This window comes from Mastigoproctus giganteus, chromosome 4 (genome assembly GCF_048544385.1).
Source record: "Mastigoproctus giganteus isolate SK-2022 chromosome 4, ASM4854438v1, whole genome shotgun sequence".
NCBI lineage: Eukaryota > Metazoa > Arthropoda > Arachnida > Uropygi > Thelyphonidae > Mastigoproctus > Mastigoproctus giganteus.
In genome coordinates, this window is record NC_143578.1 from 241,866,488 (window position 1) to 241,894,411 (window position 27,924).

General features: G+C 39.9%; 1 protein-coding gene across 2 annotated transcripts in view; it reads left to right on the forward strand.

Moving 5' to 3' along the window:
* LOC150087568 (BAG family molecular chaperone regulator 2) overlaps positions 1 to 27,924 on the forward strand; it is an 85,371-nt gene that overhangs the window by 35,060 nt on the left and 22,387 nt on the right. The window contains exons 1-2 of one of the 2 annotated variants that reach the window (XM_090372132.1): positions 16,378 to 16,470; positions 16,907 to 17,228. In XM_090372132.1, the coding sequence (XP_090228258.1) occupies positions 16,408 to 16,470; positions 16,907 to 17,228 (385 nt within the window). In that variant the 5' untranslated portion in view covers positions 16,378 to 16,407. Of the gene's footprint in view, positions 1 to 16,377; positions 16,471 to 16,906; positions 17,229 to 27,924 lie in introns of those variants that run through there. The other variant, XM_090372131.1, reaches the window with a different exon arrangement.

The window sequence follows — 27,924 nt, forward strand, 5'->3', positions numbered from 1 at the left end:
GAATGATGGGCTTATGATCAGACTGTATGTTACTTATAGGGTTTTGATTAGCCACACAATTTGCGGACACGAACGCGAGGTCTAATATGCTTTCGCCCTTTGTGGGTGGTGGCTGACCAGTTTAAGACCTAATATACCTAGACGCTGACTGTCTCCTCTCGAGGTTCCCCTGAGTATTCAGGAGATTGAAATCTCCACACACGACGTGTTTCAGTGATGAATGGAGAAGGTTAAGCAGCCAATTGAGGAGTTCATCAACAACTACTTATGCGTTTGGAACTGGTGGGATATACTCTGGCTGTTGTTGTTTTTAGGTTTTACTCTAACTAGAACTGCCTCGAAAGAGTGAGTGGAGGATAGAAAATACCTGCTCATTGAAAAAAATTTAAACTCCTCCAGTTTTCTCTAGACGTGCACACCATCTGATACCTTGCAGGCCAAGTAGAGGAAAGTGTCTTCTTCATTAGGGTCAAGCCAGGTTTCTGCGAAGCAAACCACATCCATTGAACTGGATAGCAAGAGCTTCTCAACTTCATTCAATTTATTCCTCATGGATCGTACATTTTGGAATAGGAGTTGGAATGAAGCTGTTCTCTTTACCGTGACGAGGGATGTACCGGTCTAATCCGTCTGTGATGCGTCGCTGGTCTTCAATATGTTGAGACAATGACAGGGATCGTAAAATCCGGGGAAAGAGATGACAGAGATTTTGGGTAATTTTCAATCTCATCATTTTCAATTACCGTTGGGAGCCCCCTTTCTGTGGGTACATTAAGGGCGAAGCATGGATTTACCATGTTTTTTTTTTTTTTTTCTACGGCCATTCTCATGTAGATCAGTTGGGTTGTTATTGGATAATACCCTTTGGGACACCGTTCGCTTAGATAACAGCCACTATTTGCCTAGGAAGCGACTCCATTAGATGTCCATAGGAGATCTGCAGCCATGCTACCTGCAAGGCTTTCAAAAGTGTCGGTTGCGTGTCCATACGCTGCACTTCCCTTTCCAAAACATCCCACAGGTGTTCAATTGCACTGATGTTGAAGCCTTGGAGGCCAATCAAGGTGGATGCTATCTTCACCATGTTCCTTGAACCACTTGTGCACAGTCCAGGCTCTACTGGCAGCTCGATGATGCTCTCATAAGAGCTGCCAGTAGACCTCATCAGTGAAACTTCGGTCTATACGCAATAGAAGTACCAGTTCTTCTTGCCAGAAAAACATGCCCCATATTAAGCAACTATGGCCACCTGCTTGGGCTGTATCCGACCAACACTTGTTCCTGTCCTCCAGTGTCCAACCAGCATGTTATTGACACGACAGCATTCGCCGTCGATGATGATCAGCGGTGAGGAGAAGGTGTCTCTTGGGTCGTCTTCTGTGAATCTAGCCACGTTGTGAAAAAGGACCGTGAAAATTCCTCATGCCATCGACGAGACTCTAACTCGGGTCTTTTCCACCCAGTGGGGAGGACAGTGATTCTACCAACTGTGCTACCCACGAGGGCCTTTCTGAAAGAGCTAAATGTAAAATTTAGTAAAAATCAATGTAGTGGGAGTCGAATTATTATATTGCGGATGGATGGACACAGAAATAATAATTATCAGATTTCTATTGGTTCGATTTGAATGGGATTTAGAAGGACTCGGAGTTGTAAAATTTGCTCTTTTAGAACTTTTGTAATAGAGCAAATATTAAATTTTATAAAAATCCATCCATTATGGTTGAAGGCAATTTAAGCTAAAAATTTGAGAGAGAGAACGAGAACTACGTCTATCCACACCAAAGATGTTTTATTTTATGTGAAAACTTTGACGAAAATCAAAATCTTTTTAAAATTGAGCAGTTGAACCGAAGTTATGAACGATGTAACGTGTCACGCCGGCTACTTACTCCACCGAACTAACTTTAGTGACTGAATTAGTCATTAACCAAATTATTATTTTAGGGTGACCCTAAAAATACGTAAACCCATATACGTATTTTTTCTGTAAATTGCGTATGTTCTCTGGTCGATTTGCCTGTTTTGCTAGACGAAAAACCCCAGTTTCTGGGGAGAAAAACCTTGCTATCTACTCCTGAGACCGACTAACTCAGCCACGAAGTGAAAAAAGCCCAATAAAGTTCCTCGCTTCATCGATGGGATTCGAACTCGGGCTTTTTTCACCGGGTGTGGGGAGGACTGTAACGATATCACTGTGCTACCGCGAATTAGAGAAATCGGCGTAAAATTTAGGAAGTGACGTCACTTCCGTCGCGCATTTTCGTTACCAATCGGTTTTACTTCAGTGGAAAATTTAGTAGGTGCCGCCAAAGATGTTTTCATATATTTACATTGATATGGGCTGGTGCGTTTCGCAAAGTTTCATTAAATTCACAGTTATGTGGTGTACACTGAGTGGACAGAAATCATGGGATACGTACCTAGTAATGGGTAGGCCCATCTTTCTCCCGGATAACGGCAGTCACACGGCGAGGCATTGAGTCCACTAATTCACGAAAGCGTTCCGCAGAATTTCCATCCATGCTTGCTGCATTGCTGTCCATAATTCCGTCGCATTTCTGGTTGGAGGATCCAAAGCTCAAACGGACCTTTCCACAGCATCCCAAAGATGCTCCACAGGGTTCATGTCCGGTGAACGGGGTGGCAATTCCATGGTGGTAAAACCGGCAGAATGCTCTTCGAACAATGGTCTAGTTGGCATGGCTCTGTGGTTAAGCCATTGTCCTGCTGGAAGAGTTCATTGACCTGTGGGTGCACGATTACCATGAAGGGATGTAGATGGTCTACAAGAATGGACACGTAACCTGGACAGTTGAGAGATGCGTCTGGACGTACCACATGTCCTAACGTGTGCCAGTTGAACATGCCTCAGACCATTACCGACCGATCACCTGCCGGAGAGTTCCTTGTTGACATGAGTGATGCATAGGTTAGTGTGGTTTCTGTCAGACACGCACCCTCCCGTCAGCTCGAAATGACTGGAAACGGGACTCATCGAACCAGGAGACCCGTCCCAATCATCCAATGTCTAGTGCCGATGTTCTTTCGCCCAGTTCAGGCATAAAGTTCTGTGTCGTGGTGTTAGCAATGGGACTCTGGTGCGTCGGTGGTTCCCATGACCTATTGCAGCTAATGATCGCCTGATGGTCTTGGTGGAGACGTTTCTGGCACCTCCCTCGTTTAAGTTGGCGGTGATTTGTGCCACCGTCGCTCTCCGGTTGGCTGAAATAATGAGAGGTCGACGACCACGTTCATCCACCACCTTTCTCCGCCCACAGCGCTGTCCACCATAAGATGTTATTTTATGGTGTATTCCCGATACACGCTTGATAATGTCGAACGGGAATAGTGCAATTTCTGTACCACATCCGCGAAGAGTGACCCATGCTTTGGGCACCCACTATCATCCCTCTTTCAAAGTCAGTTAACTTACGACGTTTATCCATATTGACATCTAATTACTGTCTACGTAAATGCAGTGTACCTATGTACCTGCCAAGCGGTGGATTTTTCCACTAGCGAGAGGGGTGACAGCTTTGCTTTCCCAGGAACCAGGCATTTCACGAATTCTGCCCTTTCAGTGTATATGACTGTACAAACGAACTGTGTCTATAGTTCCCTAATCGTTGATAGAATGATTCCCTTCCCACATAGGATGGAAAAGACCCGAGTTCGATTTCCGTCGATGACGTGAAGAATTTTTATGGTCATTGTGAAAAATGTGGATGTTGTTGTTATTTGGTTTTTAGGAGCATTAGCAACTAAGGCCATATTGCTCCGGGAATATGCGGTGGTCATTCCCTGACCTTTTCGCATCCACCGTATTTGGTGGTGACGGGCTCGAACCCCGGTCTAATCAAGAAGCGTGTGACGCACTGCTGCTCCTTCCCACCTGGCTACGGAGGCGCCACAATGTGGATGAGTTAGTTGGGCTCAGCCGTAGATAGCAAGGTCCCCCCCCCCAGAAACTGGAGTTTTTTCGTCTAGCGAAAAAGGCAAATCGACCGCGGACGGCACGCAATTTACAGACAATATATAAGAAGTAATTTGGCCTTAGTCGCTGATGCTCCTAAAAATCTTACACACTGAATACTCCTCGAAACCTAGTTAGTAATTTTTATTATTGCAGAGCTACACTTCAATACGTTGTAAAAGCGTCCATCGTTCTACTACCGAAGCATTATTACGCCAGAAAATAATCTTAATTTCGCAGTTAACAACACACTTGCTTTCAGACCTCAGAACACCAATTTCCATTAAATTGGACAACCAGTCCACATTCGGAGCTTCAGCCAATCTCAATTTTCCTCCCTTTCCAAATTTGCGCCTTTTTCATTTTAATCCTTCAGTGTCGGGTGGGTTTTTTTTTTTTTTTTCCCTTATGTAATTTCATAATAGGTGTTCTTTTTGATATATTCAGGGGCATTATGAACTGATTTTAAGTTTCTGGGGGAAAAATACGACCATAAATAATCATCTAATATTCAATATTGGTAGGATATTTCTATCGAGCACGATGCTGAATATTTTATGAATGACGATATAAATATTGAATATATATACAGACTATGATTATTTTATCAGTAAGTAGATAATTATTTATAAAAGGTTCATAATGAATAAGCTAATGTTACTAATACTTATTAGTATCTCATGTGCATTGAACACTGAGTGAAGATATTGGTTTCGATGATATGCGTACTTTAATTTTTTTTAAATTTATGTATGTAAAATGGGAGTAGAATTCTAACGCGATTAGTCACATGAATGACCATTGTCCTCCAGACCCATTTATGGGCAAATTATTTAGAAAACCAACCGCTAAATGACCTTGATTCACACAGAAACAATAAATCAGCTTAAGTTAGCAAGGTATTAAGAGCTGCAATGCAATTACTGTTTATTGGCATCAATTTAAAAATCTATGGATGATTGCTGTTATACAGAGACTACTGAAGAGTTAACGTTGAGTACATCTTCCTTTCTCTATAGCGTTCACTGGTTAGCCATTCATATTGGACGCTGGAAATCCTTCTTTTAGGAAGATTTTCATGTTTTGAGTGGATAGATGAAAGCACTCAGTGGCATACTTTGGTAATTACTGGAGGCTTACTAATCTAACTAATCTAGCAGCTTTGATAAAGGTTGCTAAAAATAATTCAGCAGAATACCCAAGGGGAAGTATATTCCAGGTGGACAGTTCAAATGTAGAAACAACGTTAGGAAAAAAGTCTCCACTTAGGATTAAATTCGAAAGTGTCTACAATTCTGCCCAGACAATAGGATGGAGTACACATTGAGGGCCATGCCAATCAACGTGGCGCTTAAGAAACGGTGCAAGGCTCACGCAGTTGATTTTTCTCATTGTGGTCTGTGCTTGCTAACAGAAGAGACTGTTTTTATAGGGATGGGATACGCTTAAATAAAAGTGGCGCAAAAATTTATGCAGTGATAGGTGGATCGGAACACTGATAGCTTGGAGGGATGGGGAAATCACTTTCGCCTCAGTCACAGCCAGAGATGAAAGTGATTCTTGCACTGCTTCTATTGGAACATGAAGCAGCCTGGAAAGAAAGAAAGGTATCGGGGCTTTCGAGCCCTGCTTTAAGTCATCAGGAAATAACAACAGGTCCGGGTATATTTCCGTGTTCACTAATGCTAGGAGCATAGCAAACGAATTTTATGAATTAAGTACCTGATAACTCCATCAGATGCAGACGTTGTAAGGATATCGGAGACAGTGTCAGTCAGAAGTAAGGGATGCAGAGTTTGAATATCGGTAGTATAATGTATATATAAAGAACAGACAGGACAGGTTATGCTCTTTGTTAAGAAGCTATCCTTCTTAACAAAGTCTACATAGGTGGCCAGTCAGTTTCGTGTGACCATAAGCACTGGGAAAACAATTCCAGACGGTGACTAGAATTCGTGGGTTGGTCACTCCCACACTAGCAATACCTTTTGTAGATTTCTTGGATGACTGTTTTCTACAGCAGCATGTTAGAGAGGCGACAAGAAGAGTCTGATCTTGATCTGGTTATCAGCAGCGATTCTTCGTGCAAAAAAAAAAAAAAAAAAAAAAATTGCAGGTAAAATACCCACTGGGTGGCAGTGATCATAGCGTACTGATGTGGATAGACATAACTACTGACAATGAGGGGTTTTTTGCTTTCGTAATTGTATATACGGTGGTCTCAAACAGTTTTAAATTCTATGCAGTGGGAATACTAATAATGTTACCAACAGCAAATTATAAATGGGAAGCATTCGGGGAAGTAATCATAGAAGCAACTTGCCCTTTCAGACGAATTGAGAAATACCATTCCAGGCTTAGACCTAAATGGATATCAGATGAAATGAGACTTTTGGCTGAGAAGAAAATTGCATGGCGTGCATGTAAATATCAGGTGATAAAGAAGCCTGTGGAAGATATAAAGTAGTCTTCAATGAAGTCACAAAGGAGGTTAGGCAAGTTAAGACAGATTACAAGAAATCTTTATTTGAAGAAAAGCAGCAAAGTTGACTTCATTGAATCGCAATCGTCCACTTGATGTCGTTGGTCTCTGTTGGTGATCCTGCCCAGGTCGATACCAAACTGAATAGTTACTTTGTATCTGTATTCATACGTGAAGAATTCTTTAGGGAAGGAGATGCCAGAAGCCTATGAAACTCTAACTGGAAGCGAAATTGTTGATGCTTAACATAAAAAAAAAAAAGCTCCTGAAGTGGATTGGATCTAACCAATTATTCAGTAGACTGTCAAAAAAAAAATCGGCACCCCAATAACGGAACATTCGAGCTAATGGCACATTGAGATCGGGCTTTTACACACAGCGCAGATGTCTCAGGGGCTCCCATCTGGTGAGTATGGGCTTGGCACACCCAGGGTCTTGAGCTGGATATCATCATTCTTCTCTTTCTTGGTTATTCCCTTCTGTTTCTGACTCTTGTTTTGCTCGCGCTCGCTCTCTCTCTCTCTCTCTCTCTCTCTCTCGCGAAAAAAGAAAATGGCAAGTCACGTGATCACTGTATTTGTTTATGATCGACATTTTTTAAAGTTAATTTTGTAGTGATTAATTTTGTAACGAATTATACCGCTGTTTTACGTTTATTTCAAATTAAAACTATGGCTCCTAAAGTTAATAAACCTCATACAGAGAAGTAAAGAACAACATTATGACAAGAAAGGAACAAGAACGTTAAAGCTTAGTGACAAATTTGATATAATCCAAACTATTACATTAGGGTCACCCGGAAAGTTAATTCATATACCTGTATGTATTGTGCTTGTAAATTGCGTGTGTTCTCTGGTTGACTTGCCTGTTTTGCTGGACGAATAACCCCAGTTTTGTTGGGGGGGGGAAACCTTGCCATCTACGCCTGAGACCGACTAACTCAGCCACGGAATAAAAAAAAAAAAAAGCTCACAATTTCCTCGCGTCATCGACGAGATTCAAATCCGGCCTTTTCCACCCACCGAACGATGGGGGGTGGGGGGGAAGGACAGTGACGATACCATTGTGTTACCGCGCAGACTAAACTTGATATAATAAAGAAATTAGAACGGGGCGTTAGCAGGTGTGTATTGATGACAGAATATAACATTGGATCATCAACATGTTTATGCTTTTTGTGTGCAGTTAATAAAATTGGATTCTTAATCTCTCCATTTCTTATTTAACCTCATTATTTCTGCATTAAATGTATCAAAAATAAAACTTTCTAGATAACAGAAAAATCGAAATAACGGCACCTTGAATCTCCAAAGGTGCCGTGAGTCTGAAAAGGAGCAAAGGAGGTAAGCAAACCCTTAGCCAAAATTATGAGAGTTTGTTTGGATTCAGGAGAGGTCTCTGTGGAACTGGAGGTGTGTGTGTATCCCCAATTCACAAAGGGAGTGTGAAATTGACACGAGTAATTACAGACTTGCCAGCTTAACCTCTAGTCCCGGGAAATAATAAATAAATAAATTTTCTGTTTATTTATTTCGTATGACGTGGTCAATACACGAAGGAACCAGGTTTTTTCTTGCTTCCTTCATGTATCGTGGCCGGGATATCCAACCAACCGGTTGGTTCGGCATCATCGTGATATCCAGCCCGAGGCGGGAATCGAACCCGCGACCTTTGGGTTGCCAGGCAGGCACTTTACCTACCCGGCTAGCCCGGTCGGCAATTTTTCTGTTTATACTCCGGGACGATCAAACGGTCAGAGGAATTCACAAGATAGAAGAATACAAGAAACAGCACCGTATTCAGCAGTCAAGGGTTTGAATCACGGTCACTCAAGGCACGTGTACTTATGCACCGCGCGCTTGACCACGAGGCTACGGCGGCCTTTTTTTAACCAATGATTCCTAATGGAATCATTGGTTAAACAAGGTAGTAATGCAGGACCATCCATCTGTAGCGGAATGCAATTGTACTAATTTGTGTTAAATGGGTCAGCACGATTGCTGTTCTTGAGAACAAGAAAAAAAATAATAAATAATAGTAATAAAATAAATCTTAACTGTAAAAACTGAACCTAATTTGTAAATATTTCCCCCCCCCCTATCTTGATTTGTTTGTGACAGATTATGCACGCTTAAAATTTCGAAATGAACTTATGTTAAGTTCCTGTACTGCTACATCGATATCGTTCCATTTTCAGTGCAACAGCTTTCATTTACTTTTCCTCTTTTCTTTGTTTTGTTTACTATATAACATTTTCTTTAGAGACAAGGTTGTTTTTTTTTTTTTTACCCTATTACGAAAAATCTTGAATTCGATTAAACATCTAATTTAAAAAAAAAAACTAAAATATGAATATCGGTTTAGGGTCTGTTCACAAATATATACACTGATGAGCCAAAACATTATGACCACCTACCTAATATGATGTTGATCCTCCACTTGCAGCCAAAACAGCTCGTACCCGGCGAAGCATGGACGCTACAAGATTTCTAAATGTCTTGTGGTATCTGATACCAACACGTAACCAGCAGATCCTTCAACTCCTGTAAGGTCCGTGGTTGAGACGCCGCAGATCGTAGTTGCTGTTCCAACACAAACCACAGATGCTCGATGGGATTGATGTCTGAGGAATTTGGAGGCCAGGGCAATACCTAGACGTCTTCCTCATTCTGTGAACCAGTCTCGAACAATCCGGGCTGTGTGGCATGGCGCATTATCCTGCTGAAAGACTGAACTGCCAGAAGGGAAGCTCATTGCTATGAATGGGTGTACCTGGTCAGCAATGATGTTTAGGTGTGGACATGTGTTTATGTAAGGGGCGGCTCCTAGAACGTCAGTTCAACTCCGCCTCGTATCTCTTTGAAGAGTAGTATCATTACAAATGGGCCAGATATATGTGTGACGTCGGTTTGTGTGTATTATGTGTGTTGTTATGTTCTGGCCACTTGGCTACCCAGAAGCATCAATCACCTGGACAGATGATTCTGGGTACTCGTCCACACCACGGGAAGGTGGGTCAGTTCCAGTAGATGGGACACCTATGGTCTCAGAGTATGAGACAAAAAAAAAAAAAAAATCCTTCTCTGGGGCCCACTCAAAAAAAAAGAAAAGAAAAAGGAACCCGAAAGGAAGAGAAAGAAATGAATAAAAATAATTACCTAAGCAAAATAAAAAAAAAATAATAAATAAATAAAATAAATATTTATACTAAGTGTGTGTGTGTGTGTGTATATATGTGTGTATATATATTTATTTATTTATTTATTTTATTTTTATTTTTTTTCGTATAGTTTAAGAACAATTAGTAAAATGTATTTCATATCGGATAAGCTGGTAGTTACTTAACCCTATAATAGCCATAACTGGTCCACGAGGTAAAACCTAGTAAAGGATAATCATTAGTCAAAGCAAAAGTAAAAATAAAACTTAATCAACATAATAATAATATATATCAAGTCAATTGTAGATAATAGGACACATTGAAAGGGACTTTATCAAGGGCTAACCCTCTCAATATGTCCGCTACAATTAACCCGGCTATCAGTTTCTGATATCATCTGCCTGTTTAACACAGTCAAAAGGTAATTCATGCGATAAATAGATCAGTGTAGTTAAAGTTAGACAATAATTTTGTTGTTAACAGGTATACCAAAAGGGGAAAAACCAAGGGGGGGAGAGAGAGAGAGAGATAAAGAAACGAGTAGATCTTCCAGTTGTGCAACCAGTAAGAATGGCAGCATAAAAACACTTCGGTGCCTCCAGCCAGATGGATTTGATCAACCTCGTATCACTGGAATCCACTGGATGTTTAGGTAGGTGGTAGACGTTAGAGTGCCTGGCACATGGATGACTGCATCCAGGGTATCCCAGCAGAACATCGCCCAAAGCAATGACACCGCCACCAGCAGCTTTTTTTTTTTTCCGTCCCACGTTGCATCCAATCGCCATCACTTCCCCAGGTAAATGACACACATGTACTCGACCGTCCACATGGTGCAACGGGAAACTTGATTTATCGGACCAGTCGACCTTCTTCCAATCACTCAAGTTCAGTTTCGATGCTCGCGTGTCCATTGTCGCCGTGCCCATAGACGCTGTCGCCGGTGAACTGTGGTTAGCAGTTCGCAGGCGACATGGGCACTCAGAATGGCCTGCGACCACGCAGCCCCATTTTCAGCGGGGTTCGATGTATTGTGTGTTGTGACACATTATTCCCGTCACCAGCATTCCAATTACCGGCGATTTGCGCCACGTCTCCCTTCTGTTGCCACGTACCATCCAGGAAAGCCTTCGATCATCGATGAGCCGTGGACGTCCAACACCTCGGCGGCGGTTCGTGGATTTTCCCTCCTCGGACCACTTTCGGTAGGTACTAACTTATGCTGGTGGGATGCTCACGGCTGACCGTGAGCATCCCACCAGAAGTGCCGTTTCGGATATGCTCTGACCCAGTCGTCTGACAATTTGCCCTTTGTCAAACTCGCTTAAGTCCGTTGCCTTTCCCATCTGAAGAACAAGAGTAACACTGATTAACGGAGCTCGGTATCAGGTGTTTTTTTTTTCTACCGTGTCCCGACCCGCGCACGGTCCGTAGTTCACCCGCTGTTGCTTATATTTGCATAACGATGCTGTTGCTCATCGGTGTATAAGTAGTATTGCTACATTATTTCACTTTAATATTGACTTAAACAGTGACAGAAACTCTAAATCCTTCTTCCTCCCGAGAAATTCGGCCCACATGGTGGAAAACAACTTTTTTTTTTTTTTCCTTTGGAACATATTTTTAAACAATAGCTTTTTTTTTTTTTTTTTTTTTTCCCATTGTAAAATCAACTAACTGGAAATATTATCACTTTGAAAATTCAAACCAAAACATTTGATGAAGCAAACCCGATAAACCCGAAAAAACAACTTCGTCTAACTTGTTAAGTATGAATTAAAAACAAATTCGTTTTTAATAACCCTATATTTATCAGAAAAAAACTTTAGTGAATGACTTTGTATCAGTTTCTTCCCTTCGCTCGTATTCGTAGAATACTTCAACAAGAAATCCCATTTCTGAACACTGTCAAAGTGATTGTAATCTTTGTTGATATAGTAAAGAGTGATTCTTGCCCAAGTACTTCCACCGATATGGCCTACCTGAAATTTAATTAGGCAGTTAAATACTGCCTGTTTTATTTCAGATAGACTGCCCTTCATCTGACAGGATTCGAATTCCAACTTCTCCAAAGTACTGAAAAGTGGTCAACTCAATACGGTCACGTACCGAACACAATTACTCTTATGTGAACTGCTGATGGTGTCCTTACTCTTTCGTAGATTACCAACGGTAGAGTACCAAAAAAAAAATAAATAAAAAAAAAAAATATATATATATATATATATATGCAAAATGAACATTTTATTTTCTGTGTTTCAATGTAGAACAAGCTTCCGAGTTACTATTATCTGATCTGCTTAGGGCCACATGGTGTGTCCTAGAGCCGCACTTCAAAAAATAATGTAATTAATGCAACTGAATCTCTGCCGGGAGCTGTCACAGACCCTTGCCAATTTACGCGTCCTAGACAATTGTCTAACTTAACAGATATTTATTTAAAGTATACCCAGTAAAATAAAATAAAATAAAATATTTCCAGAAGCTTTCGGAACTCGTGTCCCTTTCTCAACTGACAGAATTTTTGAATACATTACAAGCAAAGTGTGGCACGTTACTCATTCGTCATTGTTGTAGCACGGACGTGTGCTGCCTTGCGCCAGTGATCATCCATCAATAAAACGGTTGTCTCCAGGATTGGATGTATACGCATGCCTTTCTGGCGATTTAATGCCTTAGGGTTGTTCATTATGTTTAGTGACTCTAGCCATAGGCGGTGGCGAAAGTGTCGCGCGTGGTCCACTATCTCAAAGTCGCGCTTGGGGTCAAGATCGTGGTTGGTAGCCCAAAAATGTTCTGCAAGCGCGGACTGGTCAGTTTCGGCAAGCCGGATTGCTCTGTCGTGTTCCGTGAGGCGATCCTGGAGACGTCTCGATGTCTCACCTACGTAGCAACTGTTACAGGCCCTACAGGTGATACGGTACACTACATTGCTGCGTAAGACAGGTGTGACAGGGGTCTTCACACTGGAGACAAGTGAACGTAGGTTCCTACCTGGTAATTGTAAACATTTGATGTTGTAACTTCTCAGGATCTTCGAGATACGTCCTGACACTCCTGGATAGTACGGAATGTAGGCGGATGATATGCCGACTTGCTTCGGAGGTCTTGGGTTGGAAGTAAGTTCTTGTGCCTGTAACAAGCATCTGTTTAGTACATGGGATGGATAACCGCATCTGGTTAAGTCCGCCTTCACACGGGAGATCTCGTTACGTCTAATTGTGTCGGTGCTGGAATGGCTCCAGGCCCTGGAGAACAGGGTGCGGGCAGTGCTATTGAGATGGCTTGGAGCGTGGCCGGACCCGTAGTTGGTGAATTGACCGCACCACATGGGTTTGCGGTATACTGAGGTCTCTAGATGTGGGCCTACGCGATGCACTAGCACGTCCAGAAACGGGAGCGAACCGTCCACCTCTGATTCTACGGTAAACTTGATGAAATTGGATAGAGAGTTGAGGTATTCTAGTAGTACCGTTTCAGAACCACGTGGTATTATGGTAAAAATATCGTCGACATATCTACACCACGTTGTAATAGGTGTAGGTGGGTTCTGGTGTATCTGCTTCTCCAGATCTTCCATGGCGATGTTAGCTACTACGGAACTGACAGGGGCACCCATAGCAGTGCCATGTACTTGTTTGTAGAGTGAGTCTTCAAAGGTGAAGATGCTGCTAGAGAGGCATAGGTTGAGGGCGGTACAGATGTCATCAGTGGATAGTGACGTCCTGGATTGGAGGCTTAAGTCGCTCTCAAGGAGCCTTCTGGCGCAGTGCACGGCCTGTTGGACGGGAATCGAGGTGAATAAAGAAACCACGTCAAATGATGCCATGACAGAGTTATCAGGGATTGAAATGTCCTTAATGGTGTTAATGAATTCACTGCTGTTTTTAACGGTGTGAGATGTATTACCTATAAGAGGCGAGAGGAGGCTCGCGATGTGTTTGGACAGTTCATACGTTGGGGCACTGCAGCAAGACACTATAGGTCTGAGAGGAATACCCGGTTTATGGATCTTTGGTAATCCGTAGAATTGTACGGATTACCAAAGATCCATAAACCGGGTATTCCTCTCAGACCTATAGTGTCTTGCTGCAGTGCCCCAACGTATGAACTGTCCAAACACATCGCGAGCCTCCTCTCGCCTCTTATAGGTAATACATCTCACACCGTTAAAAACAGCAGTGAATTCATTAACACCATTAAGGACATTTCAATCCCTGATAACTCTGTCATGGCATCATTTGACGTGGTTTCTTTATTCACCTCGATTCCCGTCCAACAGGCCGTGCACTGCGCCAGAAGGCTCCTTGAGAGCGACTTAAGCCTCCAATCCAGGACGTCACTATCCACTGATGACATCTGTACCGCCCTCAACCTATGCCTCTCTAGCAGCATCTTCACCTTTGAAGACTCACTCTACAAACAAGTACATGGCACTGCTATGGGTGCCCCTGTCAGTTCCGTAGTAGCTAACATCGCCATGGAAGATCTGGAGAAGCAGATACACCAGAACCCACCTACACCTATTACAACGTGGTGTAGATATGTCGACGATATTTTTACCATAATACCACGTGGTTCTGAAACGGTACTACTAGAATACCTCAACTCTCTATCCAATTTCATCAAGTTTACCGTAGAATCAGAGGTGGACGGTTCGCTCCCGTTTCTGGACGTGCTAGTGCATCGCGTAGGCCCACATCTAGAGACCTCAGTATACCGCAAACCCATGTGGTGCGGTCAATTCACCAACTACGGGTCCGGCCACGCTCCAAGCCATCTCAATAGCACTGCCCGCACCCTGTTCTCCAGGGCCTGGAGCCATTCCAGCACCGACACAATTAGACGTAACGAGATCTCCCGTGTGAAGGCGGACTTAACCAGATGCGGTTATCCATCCCATGTACTAAACAGATGCTTGTTACAGGCACAAGAACTTACTTCCAACCCAAGACCTCCGAAGCAAGTCGGCATATCATCCGCCTACATTCCGTACTATCCAGGAGTGTCAGGACGTATCTCGAAGATCCTGAGAAGTTACAACATCAAATGTGTACAATTACCAGGTAGGAACCTACGTTCACTTGTCTCCAGTGTGAAGACCCCTGTCACACCTGTCTTACGCAGCAATGTAGTGTACCGTATCACCTGTAGGGCCTGTAACAGTTGCTACGTAGGTGAGACATCGAGACGTCTCCAGGATCGCCTCACGGAACACGACAGAGCAATCCGGCTTGCCGAAACTGACCAGTCCGCGCTTGCAGAACATTTTTGGGCTACCAACCACGATCTTGACCCCAAGCGCGACTTTGAGATAGTGGACCACGCGCGACACTTTCGCCACCGCCTATGGCTAGAGTCACTAAACATAATGAACAACCCTAAGGCATTAAATCGCCAGAAAGGCATGCGTATACATCCAATCCTGGAGACAACCGTTTTATTGATGGATGATCACTGGCGCAAGGCAGCACACGTCCGTGCTACAACAATGACGAATGAGTAACGTGCCACACTTTGCTTGTAATGTATTCAAAAATTCTGTCAGTTGAGAAAGGGACACGAGTTCCGAAAGCTTCTGGAAATATTTTATTTTATTTTATTTTACTGGGTATACTTTAAATAAATATCTGTTAAACTATGGACCCCAGTACTCCAGGCCCATTTGTCACAATTGTCTAACTTGTTAAGTATGAATTTGGCCTTGGATCTACTGACAAGATAGTCGGAAAGCTTTCTTTCATATTGAGGAACGAATATATGAAGCAGAAGCTGATTACTTTATATAATTTCATAAATACTCTACTTGATCTTGATTTTTTCCCCTCTTCTAGGGGTTCCGATAGTTTTCATAATAGTTAAATCGGCTGTGGCCTTATTGCTTCCATTGCATAATATTAGAGCTTCCAACTTAGATATGCACGCATACTACTATGAAGTGGAACGCGTGGAGAAAAATGTAGCAGTTAGCGTTTAAAATAATGTAATTTTTTTGTGCAACTATTTATTTATTATTATTTTTTCCAAATCGGAACTCCAATTTTTAAAAACTTGGATCTCCAAGGCTTACAGAATGCGAATAAAATATTCGCTGCTGGAGTTGCATGTTCAACCATGAGTAACAGAGAAAAGAAGAGAGAAGGGAAAAAAAAAACTTTAACTCGAAGCAGTCAAAATAAAATTAATTTTGTAACTTCAACTCAAAAGAGCATTCGTAAAGAAATACTTGCATTCGACCTTCTCTCATTTCATAATTTAGGCTTTTGAAAATTCAGAATCTTTACTCGAAGAAATGCACGTTATCAATCTTTGATGTTCACTTTCCACGCTAAGTTGGAAGCCTGGGATACACCCACTAACGTTCCTCTCCTACCGCACCAGCTGTCAGTTGTCCCGACACATAAACATTCCTTCTCAGCACTACCTATTTCGAGAGGTAGGGACAGAAGATGGAGTTGATTCATTGAATTGGTGCCGCTCTTCCGGAAGATGTACGCATGCATGCGTCTTTCATTAGCAGGTGAGATTGCAACTTTTAATCAGCCCCTGTCTCCTTGTAGTAACGTTTTGTAAGTGGAACTGAATGAATAGTATTATTAGCGCATCCTTTTCAGCTTCTCACCGAATTTCTGTTGGTTAATAAGAATAACAAGTCACTGGCTCAGAGGTTTCCAGATCGCTTAGAGGTTTTCAGTAACGTCTAAATTTAGCTGTGCGGTCTGCTTGAAGGCCGCCAGTACGGCAGTCTCACATGTGTCACCGAACGCATAGGAATACATTCCTAGGAAGATGGCAGCTTCTGGGAAAGATAATTCTTCTCACACACGTACTATCAGAAGGGTTCTAACTAAGGTAAAGTAGATATTTATGCACCCGATATACGCTTTTTGATTTTTTAAAAAAGAGCAGTTTATCCAGTGAATATTAAAATCGGCACTAAAGGTATATCAAATGGAAAATAACTTTAAAAATTTATAAAAAATCGCGCCAGACATTTCGGGTCCCCAAAATACAAGATACAAAGTTTTAATGGAAAAACTCGGTAGGTGGACAGTTTGTATATTACCAATAAAAACATTTGAAAAAAAATATTTCCCGAAAAGCGCTCACCTCACTTGTGAAAGTTAGTTTATAGCAAAAGATGTCTTTAGATAATACGCGTTAACGCGGAATCAGGTTTGAGTGATTGATACGTATTTCGGATAGAGTGATAAAGTTATCCATCTTTTCCTTACGTGCGTGCCTGGACCAGTTACATTTGCTAAAGATGCTCTTCTGTTTTTCCTAGATATCCCATGAATCCGTTCGAAGAGTGAGCTCGCCAGAACGAAGCGGTAACAACATGGCAACGGACGGACGTTACATGGATTATAATCGCACTTCTTTTCGTTCGTCCAATGTGTCACAGTCGGATAATTCGGACAGACTATTTCATCGTGCCGATTCAGTTCCTCATGTTACGAACAGACTGATCGAAATGTTAGATCACATCGAGAAGAGAGTGGAAATGTTCAGAGAACACGCTTGTGCCATGGAGCAAGAAAGAGATTCCTTGCTATCAATGATCACCACAATCCAGACAAATAAGGACTTGCGGCTAGTTAGCGAAGGTAAGCGTGTTTGTGAACCTTCTACGGTGTATTTTCTCTAAAATGCAACGTTACTTCTTTATTTATCCGAGGAATTTTTCCTATATGTGCCCTGCTTAGTGGTTATCGTTTGCTTCACGTGTGAAGTGAGAGGGGGAAATGTGTATTATTATTTCCAGTTTACTTTTTAAGCTTTTTGTTTTTTTTTTATTTTTTTGTTAGCCAGGTAAGGTAATTTTAGCATTTTGTCGGCTCTCTATGATATATGTATATTATGTGTGCCAAAACAGCTACCGGCATTAATTGATCATCTAATGATAATTATCACAAGCCGACGTCACACACATTCCTCTGCTGATAAACTGGTGATATTAATGCGGACTCGTGAGAACGTCAGAGCAAAAAAAAAAAAAAAAAAAAAAATCTTCCAGTAACAGTTTTATTTATTTATTTTTTTAAATTCATGAATACCTATTTTGTGAAGTCCTGATTTATTCATGATCTTGTATAAAGTGGCTTGTATAAACCACTTGAAATTTTGTTATCGGAGGTAGAGGTGTGCTGCCAAAACTGACTAGCGTTTCACATGTGTAGCTGTCATTTGCATTTTTTTAAACCTCCTTTCTTTTTACATAGTCCTTTATTGTATTTTATTATTTAGAAAAAATACGATAGAAAAGAATTTAATCAATGGTAGTATAAATGTAATACGAAAGCAATGCAAAATAAATTGTTAGGGAGACCCTGGTGGCTAAAGCAGTCTCTTTAGGGGAGAAAAAATCAACATTTATTTTGATCATAGGGTCGGGGGGGGGTATAGCCCCTACCCAGGACCATCTCTGACATTCATAACACATGTTCATATATCGAGTAGCCTCTCAGAATGGTAAAGGTTTTCCCCAAGAGCATCAGCTTTGGGATGTGCCAAATGAGTAGTATAAAAAAATATATACACTGATGTATGTTTTGAATGAGATTGAAGAGCAGCTTTTGATAATAATCAGATTCTTTTCCAAACATAAATGACTAAAGCAATATTTAAAAAAAAAAAAAAAATGATTTTTTTTTTTTATCATACCTGTGAATTCCTCTACTATAAAAATGTTCATACAATGCTGGATGTGCTTGCCAAACAGGTTTAGCTAGGGGTGCTTTTTGGGGGCTTGCATATTCCCCTTGTTAACTTTTGGGGAATATCCAAACCCCTTATTAAAATTAGTGTGGAAAAATTTAGCAAAATATTTTAAGCAGGGATAGACTTCAGCTGAAATTCTTGATTGAGCCCCCATGTCAACAAATTGACTAGGCACCTCCGTAGCCAGGTGGGAAGGAGCAGCAGTGCGTAGCACACGCTTCTTGATTAGGCTGGGGTTCGAGCCAGTCACCACCAAATATGGAGGATGCGGAAAGGTCAGGGAATGACAACCGCATATCCCGGAGCAATATGGCCTTAGTTGCTAATGCTCCTAAAAAACAGCCGACCGGGCTAGCCGAGTGGGTAAAGTACCTGCCCAGCAACCCAAAGGTCGCGGGTTCGATTCCTGCCTCGGGCTTGGATCAAAGTACTGCAAAAACCTTGGGAGGTGCAATATGGCCACAGAAGCCGATGCGCCAACAACTACCAAATCAATCAATCCTAAAAAACAAAACAAACAAATTGACAGCACACCATCTGGCTTAGGCAGCTCTCAAGATGAAAGCTATGCCCATCTTGGGCACCAAGGATGGCCAGTTTTAATGAGATTTACTTCTGAACCTGAGGCAAGGCTCATAGCATTACACTTGGACCAGTAGAAAATATAAAATTTGTCCATAAAAAATTAAGTGTTTTGCTGTTTAAATGTTGTTAACAGTAATTCAGTAAGAGCTGCATTATGCAATTCAAACCCAGTCAAATTGGGGAGAATTCTTTAACTTAAGGTTGTGATGAGTTTCACACATAATAGATATACAATTAAAGCACTTTACTTGCAAATTGTTTATGCCTTTATTTATTATAGCAAGAGTTTGAAACCTAATCAGTAATTCTCTTGAACATGTTTTTAAAAATATGAGTGGCAAAATATCTTGATGCAGACAGTTTGGACTGGCTGTGGTCCAGTGGTTAGCATGTGTAGTCAGAAGTAAGAAGGCTGTGCGTTTGATTCTGTATGCTGTCACGAAAGACGTACTATGATGCTGGAAGTGTGGCTGTCCTTAATTACTCAATTTAGCATTAATAGAGGCATATGATGCAAGAAACCAAGCTTATACTTCATCAGCCAAAAAAAATCTTCCCATTTCACCTATCTGTTCACTCCAAATGTCTAGTTCTGCCTTAAATTTATTTAAGCTGTCAACTTCCACAAATTGATTGCTGGAACAGATGAAAGTTTGTTCCAGCAATTAACCGCCCACTGGCTAAAGGCAAATTTCTGCACATCTATTTTACAACTGTCTTTCCTCAATTGAAATTTATGTCCCCTCAGGTGAATAATCTGAGCAAGATGAAGAATTGCATCATCATTAAGCTTACTCAAACCATTCAAAGCCTTATACACCTCAATCAGATCATCTTGCAGGTGCCTAGTCTCTAAACCAGTGGTTCTCAAACATTTTTAATGTGAAGGCACCCTAAATCCATTGTGAAAAATGCCTGGCACCCCAGCACCAGGTGCAGTGGGTACTGGCAGAATATTTTGTAAGGTGGTGTTGTTTCAAATACAGTGTACACGATGGACGGCTTGGCTGTTCTGTATATGTAGGTGTATGTACATAAACACTGCGATATTGTCAGCAATTATTTCATGACGACTTCTAATTTACACAGTTGCATAAAATTCAACGACTTTTGTAGCAACGGCCACGATGTAAGCCAATGCTAAATTTGACGTCGCGGCACCCCTATAAAGAGTAAGTGGCACTCACTTTGAGAACCACTGCTCTAGACACTGCAATTTCCAGAAATTAAGCCTTTCTTGGTGACAGCAACCCTTTCTTCCATTAACCAATCATCTCATTACACTTCTCTGTACTCGTTCCAGCAGCTCTACATCCTTCATAAAATGAGGCCTCCAAACCTGCATGCAGAACTCAAGGTGTGCCCTGACCATTGCCTTATACATGGGGATAATCACCTCCTTATCCCTATATATCATTGACAAGACACCATGGAGCTACTCTTGCAGCTTGTTTGCACTGTTCAGAAAACTTCACACCTGACTACACAATTATTCCTCCCCCAGGTCTTTTTCATTGTCTAGTGCAGCATTTCCCAAACTTTTAGTCATGGTACACTTTTGATCTCACAACATATTCACGGAACACTTCATCTCTCCAATATATTCATGGAACACTTGGAAAACAAGTTTAGTCAAAGAACTGTTGCCAATATTTTATTACATACTTATTACATTATATTACACTGAATCACGAGCATCTTTATTTCCAACATATGTAAAGCCGAAATTTAAATAACTGTCATCATACTTTCGTTTGGTCTTTCATTAGTTGGTTCCTGTTTTTTTCACTTCAGATTTCTGGGGAACAAAATGCTGGATTTTTCATCCTCACTTTGAAGTGTGACAATATTGTGTTCATTTTCATCGACTGCAGTTGTGCTACTAGAAGTACTTTGCTTCTTGTTTTAAAGTTCCTTTTTTCAACCACAAACCCATGGTCATTTATTTTAATAATAATGTTTCGAAATACTAATAATTATCAAAAATAAAATTTATACAAGGAAGTGAGTTTAGTTATGATATTGGTTTGCTTCCTCCTCTCCTTCAACTTGTGTACTCCAGGCTAAATGGCATACATGCCATACTAGATCACTACATTGCTACCTTTTCGTAGGTGTCATTACCTCTATGCATACTTCTTTATACTTCGCAACTGAGATGGCATATTGTATTACCTACCCGCCCACTGATGACGAAGCCAAAAAGCTTCGAAACGATCGTCTGGGTGGTGGTACGCTGAAAATAAATAACAGTAGTCTTCTCTACTAGAGAAGCATTATTTATTTGAAGTAATTCAATAGTAGCTATCTTGTTGTGAAGGCAACCACATTATGAGATACAATTAAAGCGATGCCTTCTATGCTACAATCGTAGCTCAAATATATGGGTTAACTATGGTGTATTTACACCGATATTATATAGTTAATTATCAAAACCCATAAGGATTATGCCTAGTGAATTTAATTTTCCAAATACTTCTTTATGCAAAGCCCGCCAAAATAAAGTGTTCCGAGGTCTGTTTGATTATAAATCTATGCCAGTATATTAATAACAGAAAAAAAAATTGTTATAATGATATTAAGTGGTGTATGCTACAAATATGCAAAATTTATTTATTTTTTAAAAATTATTAATTAGATTTTTCGTGGCACACTTGTTCACATCTCATGGAACACAGTTTAAGAAACTCTGGTCTAGTGCCCTGAGTGTAGTACCATACAATTGGCACTTTACTCTGGGGTTACTGCTTCCCATATGCAGTACTTTACAGTTGTGAATGTTAAACTTCAGTTGTTAAACTTGGACATTAATCCTGATATACCTTCGTCAATATCATTGATAAATACAGAAAACAATGGTCCGAACCCTGGGGGACTTCGCTAATAACATTGGTCCACAAAGAGCAGTTGATTACCACTCTTGTCTTCTCCCAATCGACCATCCCTTTATCCATAGCAGCAGTTTGCCCTTAATGCCATACAGCTCCAATTTGTACAGTTCCATGTGCAGCAGTATCAAAAGCTCTCGTGATATCCAAGTATATGATATCAAAATTATATTTTGCATCCAGTTCCTTTTGTGACCACATCATAGTATCCAATTAAATTGGTCGGACAAGATTTGCCCTTAACAAACCTGTGCTGTGTCTGAACTATAACTGTAGTTTTGTCTAGATGATCCTGCAGTGCTTCTTTAACCATTGGCTCCACAATTTTCCTAGAACAGAAGTTAAACTACCATGTTTATAATTACTTGTGTTACATGTTTATAATTACTTGTGTCACCTATAATTACTTGTGTCACCCCATTTTGTGAATTGGGGATACAATTGCACATCTGCAGTTCATGGGGACCTCTTATGAGTCCAAGGAAGTTCTCATAATTATGGCTACTGGTTTGCTTACTTCCTTTGCTGCCTCCTTTAATATAACTGGATAGATCCCATCCACTCCAGGTGCCTTATGTTCAATTTCAACAACTTATTCTCCAGTTTTCTCTCAGTTATTACAAAATCCTTTAGCTCCCTGCTAGAGTTTGATAAACTTATGGCATTCTCCTCCCTAAATAACTTGTCATATGTGGATGCAAAATACTCATTCAGTTTGTCCACTACCTGAGTAGGATCATCTACAGTGAAACCATCGATATCAAGTGGACCAATCTGATTCCTCCCCTTCCTGAGTTTACCTAGGAAGTCTTTTTTGCATCCTTTGCCAAAGATTTTTTTTAATCTACCTTCACTTACCTAACCTCCTTTGTGACTTTATTACAGAATTTCTTATATCTACCATAATCCTCAGTGTCACCTGATAATTTATACATTTCGGCCTTGGCCAGAAGCATTTATTTATCATAAATCTTGAAAATGACTAAATTTATTTTAATTCCTTATACTAATTCTACCCTGCATTTGTGAATGTTGAACTTCAACTGCTATTTCTCAGCCCATAGGCCTAATTTTTCTAGCTCTTGTTGCAACAGCATACCTTCATTACTGTCATTAACCCCCCCCCTGCCAATCTTTGTAACATCTGTATACTTAGACATTAAGCCTGATATATCTCATAAATAAATACAGTAAACAGCAATAGGCCCAGTACCAAACACTTCGTGGACTAATGTTATTAGTCAACAAAGGGCAGTGTCCTAATATAATCTTTTCCCACTCTAATCATCCATAGCAGTAATTTCCCTTAATGCCACATTGCACCAATTTGTACAGCAGTTTGTTATCAAAAGCTTTCCCAAAATCCAAGTATATGATATCAGAATTATTTTTTGCATCCAGTTCCTTTTGTTACTGGATCTCAGTATCCAGTTAAATTGGTTAGACAAGATTACCCCTTGATAAACCCATTTTGTGACTAAAGTATAACTGCACTTCTGTCAAGACGGTCCTGCATTGACTTCATTATTTTCCTTGGAACAGAAGTTAGGCTAAGATCTGTAATTACTCATGCCACTCTTTGATCCCCATTTGCAAACTGGGGATACATTTACTAATCTCCAGTCTATGGTGTTTTCCCCCTGAATCCAAGGATGCTCTCATAAATATGGCTAAGGGTTTGCTTACCTCCTTTGCTGCCGCTCTTAATAGAATTGGATAGTTTACATTCACTCCAGGTGCCTTTTTATGTTTAACTTCAACAGTTTCTCTGCTACTTTGCTCTTGGTTATCACAAAATAGTTTAGTTTTCTGTTATAGTTATGTGTGAATATAGATGCAGAATACATATTCAGTCTGTCAGCAACCTGAGCAGGATCATCCATAATTAAACCATTGACATCAAGTGGGACAATGATTCATCCACCTTCCTTCTACTGTTCATATAAGTAAAGAAGTCTGCTGCTTTTCTTGGCATTCTTTGCTAGAGACTTCTTGTAATCTACCTTGACTTGCCTAACCACCTTTTAATTTGATTGCAGACTAGTTTATATCTACCACAGGCTTCTGTCTTCTGATAATTTATATGCATCACGTGCATTTTTCTTCTTTGCCACTTATCTCAATAGTTCCTCTGACATCTATTTAGGCCTTGCGCTGTATTTTTTAGTTGGTATGAAAAGCCTATTAGCTTCTAAGATTATTTCCCTGAATGCTTCCCATTTAGAATTTGCTGATGGTAACATCATCAGGAGGTCCCACTGTATTCTTATGAAAGCAAAAATCCTTCCCTTTACCCTTGATGGTAGGTGCATGTCTAAGTAAATCCCACATCATCGTAGAACTGCCACCTTGCCACCTAGTTGTTCATTTATCTGTGGATCCTTAATGCACAAAGAATCACTATAATCAGATCAGTAGTCTCTCACTCCCTCATGCTGTTGTATAAAACAGTCATCTAATAAATCCACAAAAGTTGTGTGGATTTATTAGTTCTAATCAAGATCTGGAAAGTTAAAATCCCCTGTTATAAGACAGTCTGATTTACTGCCCCATTTTATTTCTCTGCACAGTTGTTCTTTGTACTCATCAGTCATTTGGTTAATTAACACTCCAACTGTCATTTTTGCTTTCCCTGTGCTTATATTACACCAAACTAACCCATAATTGCACTAGCCATGTCACTGGATGCCCTCCTTAGATTTAGTGCTTTTTATAACTCCTGTCCTTTATGTATATGCTTCCAAAAATTCAAATTCTGCATCCCTTATATCTGAGTGACACCACATCTCTGATATCATCATGTCTGCATTTGATTCACTTGTAGAGACATCTATGAGAATGTTTAGATATGTAGAAGCTAATGTTATATAAATAATACCAATAACAGATTAAGGTTCATGATATGATGTCAGATAAAGGTTGATTCCTTTTCCAAATAACGCATAATGGCCTTTAGCTACCATTGCACCGTAAAACCTCCAACAACCTATTCCAAAAATTTGATCTAAAATTCTTGTTGGAGCTTCAACCTCTCCCCCATATTCAAAATGCCTGCTAACTTGTGTGCTTGGATGATGAATGTTAATTTATTTATTTATTTTTTTTTTTTCCCTTCAGTGAACCTCGTCTGCTTTCCTTTTACACTAAAAGAACAATAAATTCATAAGATGTTCTGAGGGCAGCATTTTTTTTCAAATGAGGGTGAGGATAAAGCTTGGGATACAAACCTAAATAACTTCAAGGGGTGTGTCAAGGTAGTAAACTATAGAAGATTACTTAGTCTTAACTACAGCAGTGTTAGGAGTGTTGTCAATAAAATGGCTGAATTTGAATTCCTGGTTAGAACAACTAATGCTGATATAACAGGGCTAACAGAAACATGGTGCCACCCAGAAATTAGGGGTAATGAATTCCAATATGGTATGTATAATGTATTTAGGGAAGACAGAAGGGGTGGAGGGGTCATGCTTATCAAAAGAAGCAGCCTGAGTACAGAAAGAGCTTTTGCTAGGTCTGAAGTTATGCTTGCCAGCATAGAATCAGTGGTGTATGTTAGAAACAAAGGTATAATGAGAGTGGGAGTTATCTACAGAGACCAGAAGATTATAAAGAATATAACAAGTCTTTACATGCAGATGGAATGGGCAAGCCAGTGTGAATATCTTATGGGCGGACTTTAATCTGCCCCAGATTGATTGGAATAAGTGGGAGGGGAAACTATCACCATGGGGCAAAATTTTTTAAAAAATAAACTAGATGATTATTTGTACCAGCATGTTAGAGAAAGTACTAGGGGTGAGAATATTCTTGACCTCATCACTACTAATGAATCAGATGACATCAGAGTTTAAATTACAGGAACTATTGCAATTGTCAGTTGGAACCACAAATTTAAACATACACCAACCGTTTATAACTGATTTAATAATAAAATAAAATAAAATGATACAAAAGACTGTAAAATAATATTTACAAAAATGATTATTTACAACAAAAATAAAATACTTTATTTTATTTATATAAAATTAATATTAATTTTATATTTTAATGCATTAAAATATAAATTTAAAATCGATAAAAACACTATTAAAGCTTTTGGAGGTGTCTGCCTTCTTCCTCAGCAATAATGAAATTTAAGCGACACATCCTTATGAAGGATGTGTCGCTTAAATTTTAAAAGGAGACAGCAAAGGAACTAAGCAAATCCTTGGCCATAATTATGAGAGCATTCTTGGACTCGGATAAAGTCCCCACGGACTGGAGATGTGCGAATGTATCCCTAATTCGCAAAAGGGGATTGAAGGGTGACGCGAGTAATTATAGACCAGTCAGTTTAACTTCTGTTCCGGGTAAAATAATGGAGCCACTAGCTAAAGATGCATTGCAGGATCATCTAGACCAGTGGTTCTCAATGGGAGCCATATGTTCCCCCAGTGGGCCATTACTTATTTCTCAGGGGCCACAGGTAAAAGTCGTTAAATCTGAGGGCCATGGAAACTTAAGTGGGCCACGAAAAGTTCACTTCTAAAATTAAAATTATTAATGATATAAGAAAGAAATTAGTGAGATCATTGCTGATCTCACTAAACTAAGGGACAATAATATTATTGTAATATTTTTTGTTAGGAGCATAATTGTATATTGTGAATAAACAAAATATAAGTAAAATTTATTGTAAATAAAGATTGTAGCTAATAAACCCCATTTTTATTATTAATATTCCTTATATTATAAACAAATACATGTTATAAATAAAAAGTGCAGTGATAAAGTACATATTTATTATAAATATTACATTTATTATAATTAAACAATATGAGGAGTGGAACCACAGAGGTGAATGAAACTCAGTGGGCCACGAGCATAAAACTGTTGAGAACTACTGATCTAGACAAGACTGCAGCAATAATTCAGACAGCATGGGTTTGATACTGTTGCACATGGAAGACTACTTAGATAGTATGAATCAGAGCTGTAATACTCAATATGTTCTACGTTGATAATAATATTAGTAAATTAATAAGAGGAGTTTACCTCAATATAGTACGTGGAACACTTCCGTATGATACCCTCCAGAAATTAAAACGGAAAAAACGAAAAAAATCGACAACTTACCGGTACATTAAAGTAAAATATAAATAATTAAAGTAAAATATAAATAATTAAATAATCAATTTAACACAATTCAAAATCAATTCAAAACAATTAAAATTCAAAATAACGCAATTAAAAGAATCTAACGAAAATATTCAAAACGATTTTCCTTCCTGAAGCTGACAATGCTTTTCGACCGACTGTCGTCGGTCGAAAAGCATTGTCAGCTGAAAAGAATTTTTCATTCCTGTGATCACGACAGTCGGTCAAAGCATTGTCAGCTTCAGGAAGGAAAATCGTTTTGAATATTTTCGTTAGATTCTTTTAATTGCGTTAATTTGAATTTTAATTGTTTTGAATTGTGTTAAATTGATTATTTAATTATTTATATTTTACTTTAATGTACCGGTAAGTTGTCGTTTTTTCCGTTTTAATTTCTGGAGGGTATCATACGGAAGTGTTCCACGTACTATATTGAGGTAAACTCCTCTTATTAATTTACTAATGGAAGACTACTGTACAAATTGGAGCAGAATGGTATTAAATGTAAGTTTCTACAATGGATAAAAGGGTGGTTGAGTGGGAGAAGACAGAGTGGAAATCAGTGGACACTGCTCTTCGTGGACTAATGTTTTTAGTGGAGTCCCACAGGGTTTGGTGTTGGGCTCACTTTTGTTTTGTATATTTATCAATGATATTGATGAAGGTATATCAGACTTAGTGTTGCAGATAATACAAAGGTTGGTAGGGTTGTTAATGGCAGTGTGCTACTGCAACAGGATCTAGAAAATTTTGGGTAGATGGGCTGAGAAGTGACAACTGAAGTTTAACATTGACCAATGCAAAGTACTGCATATAGTAGAAGTAACCCCAGAGGAACGTACCAGCATTGTGATTACTACACTTAGGGTGGTAGAAAATGAAAGAGACCTGGGAGTAATTGTGCAGTCAGATATGAAGTTTTCTGAGAAATACAGACAGGCTGCCAGAGCAGGTCATGAGGGTTTGTCAATGA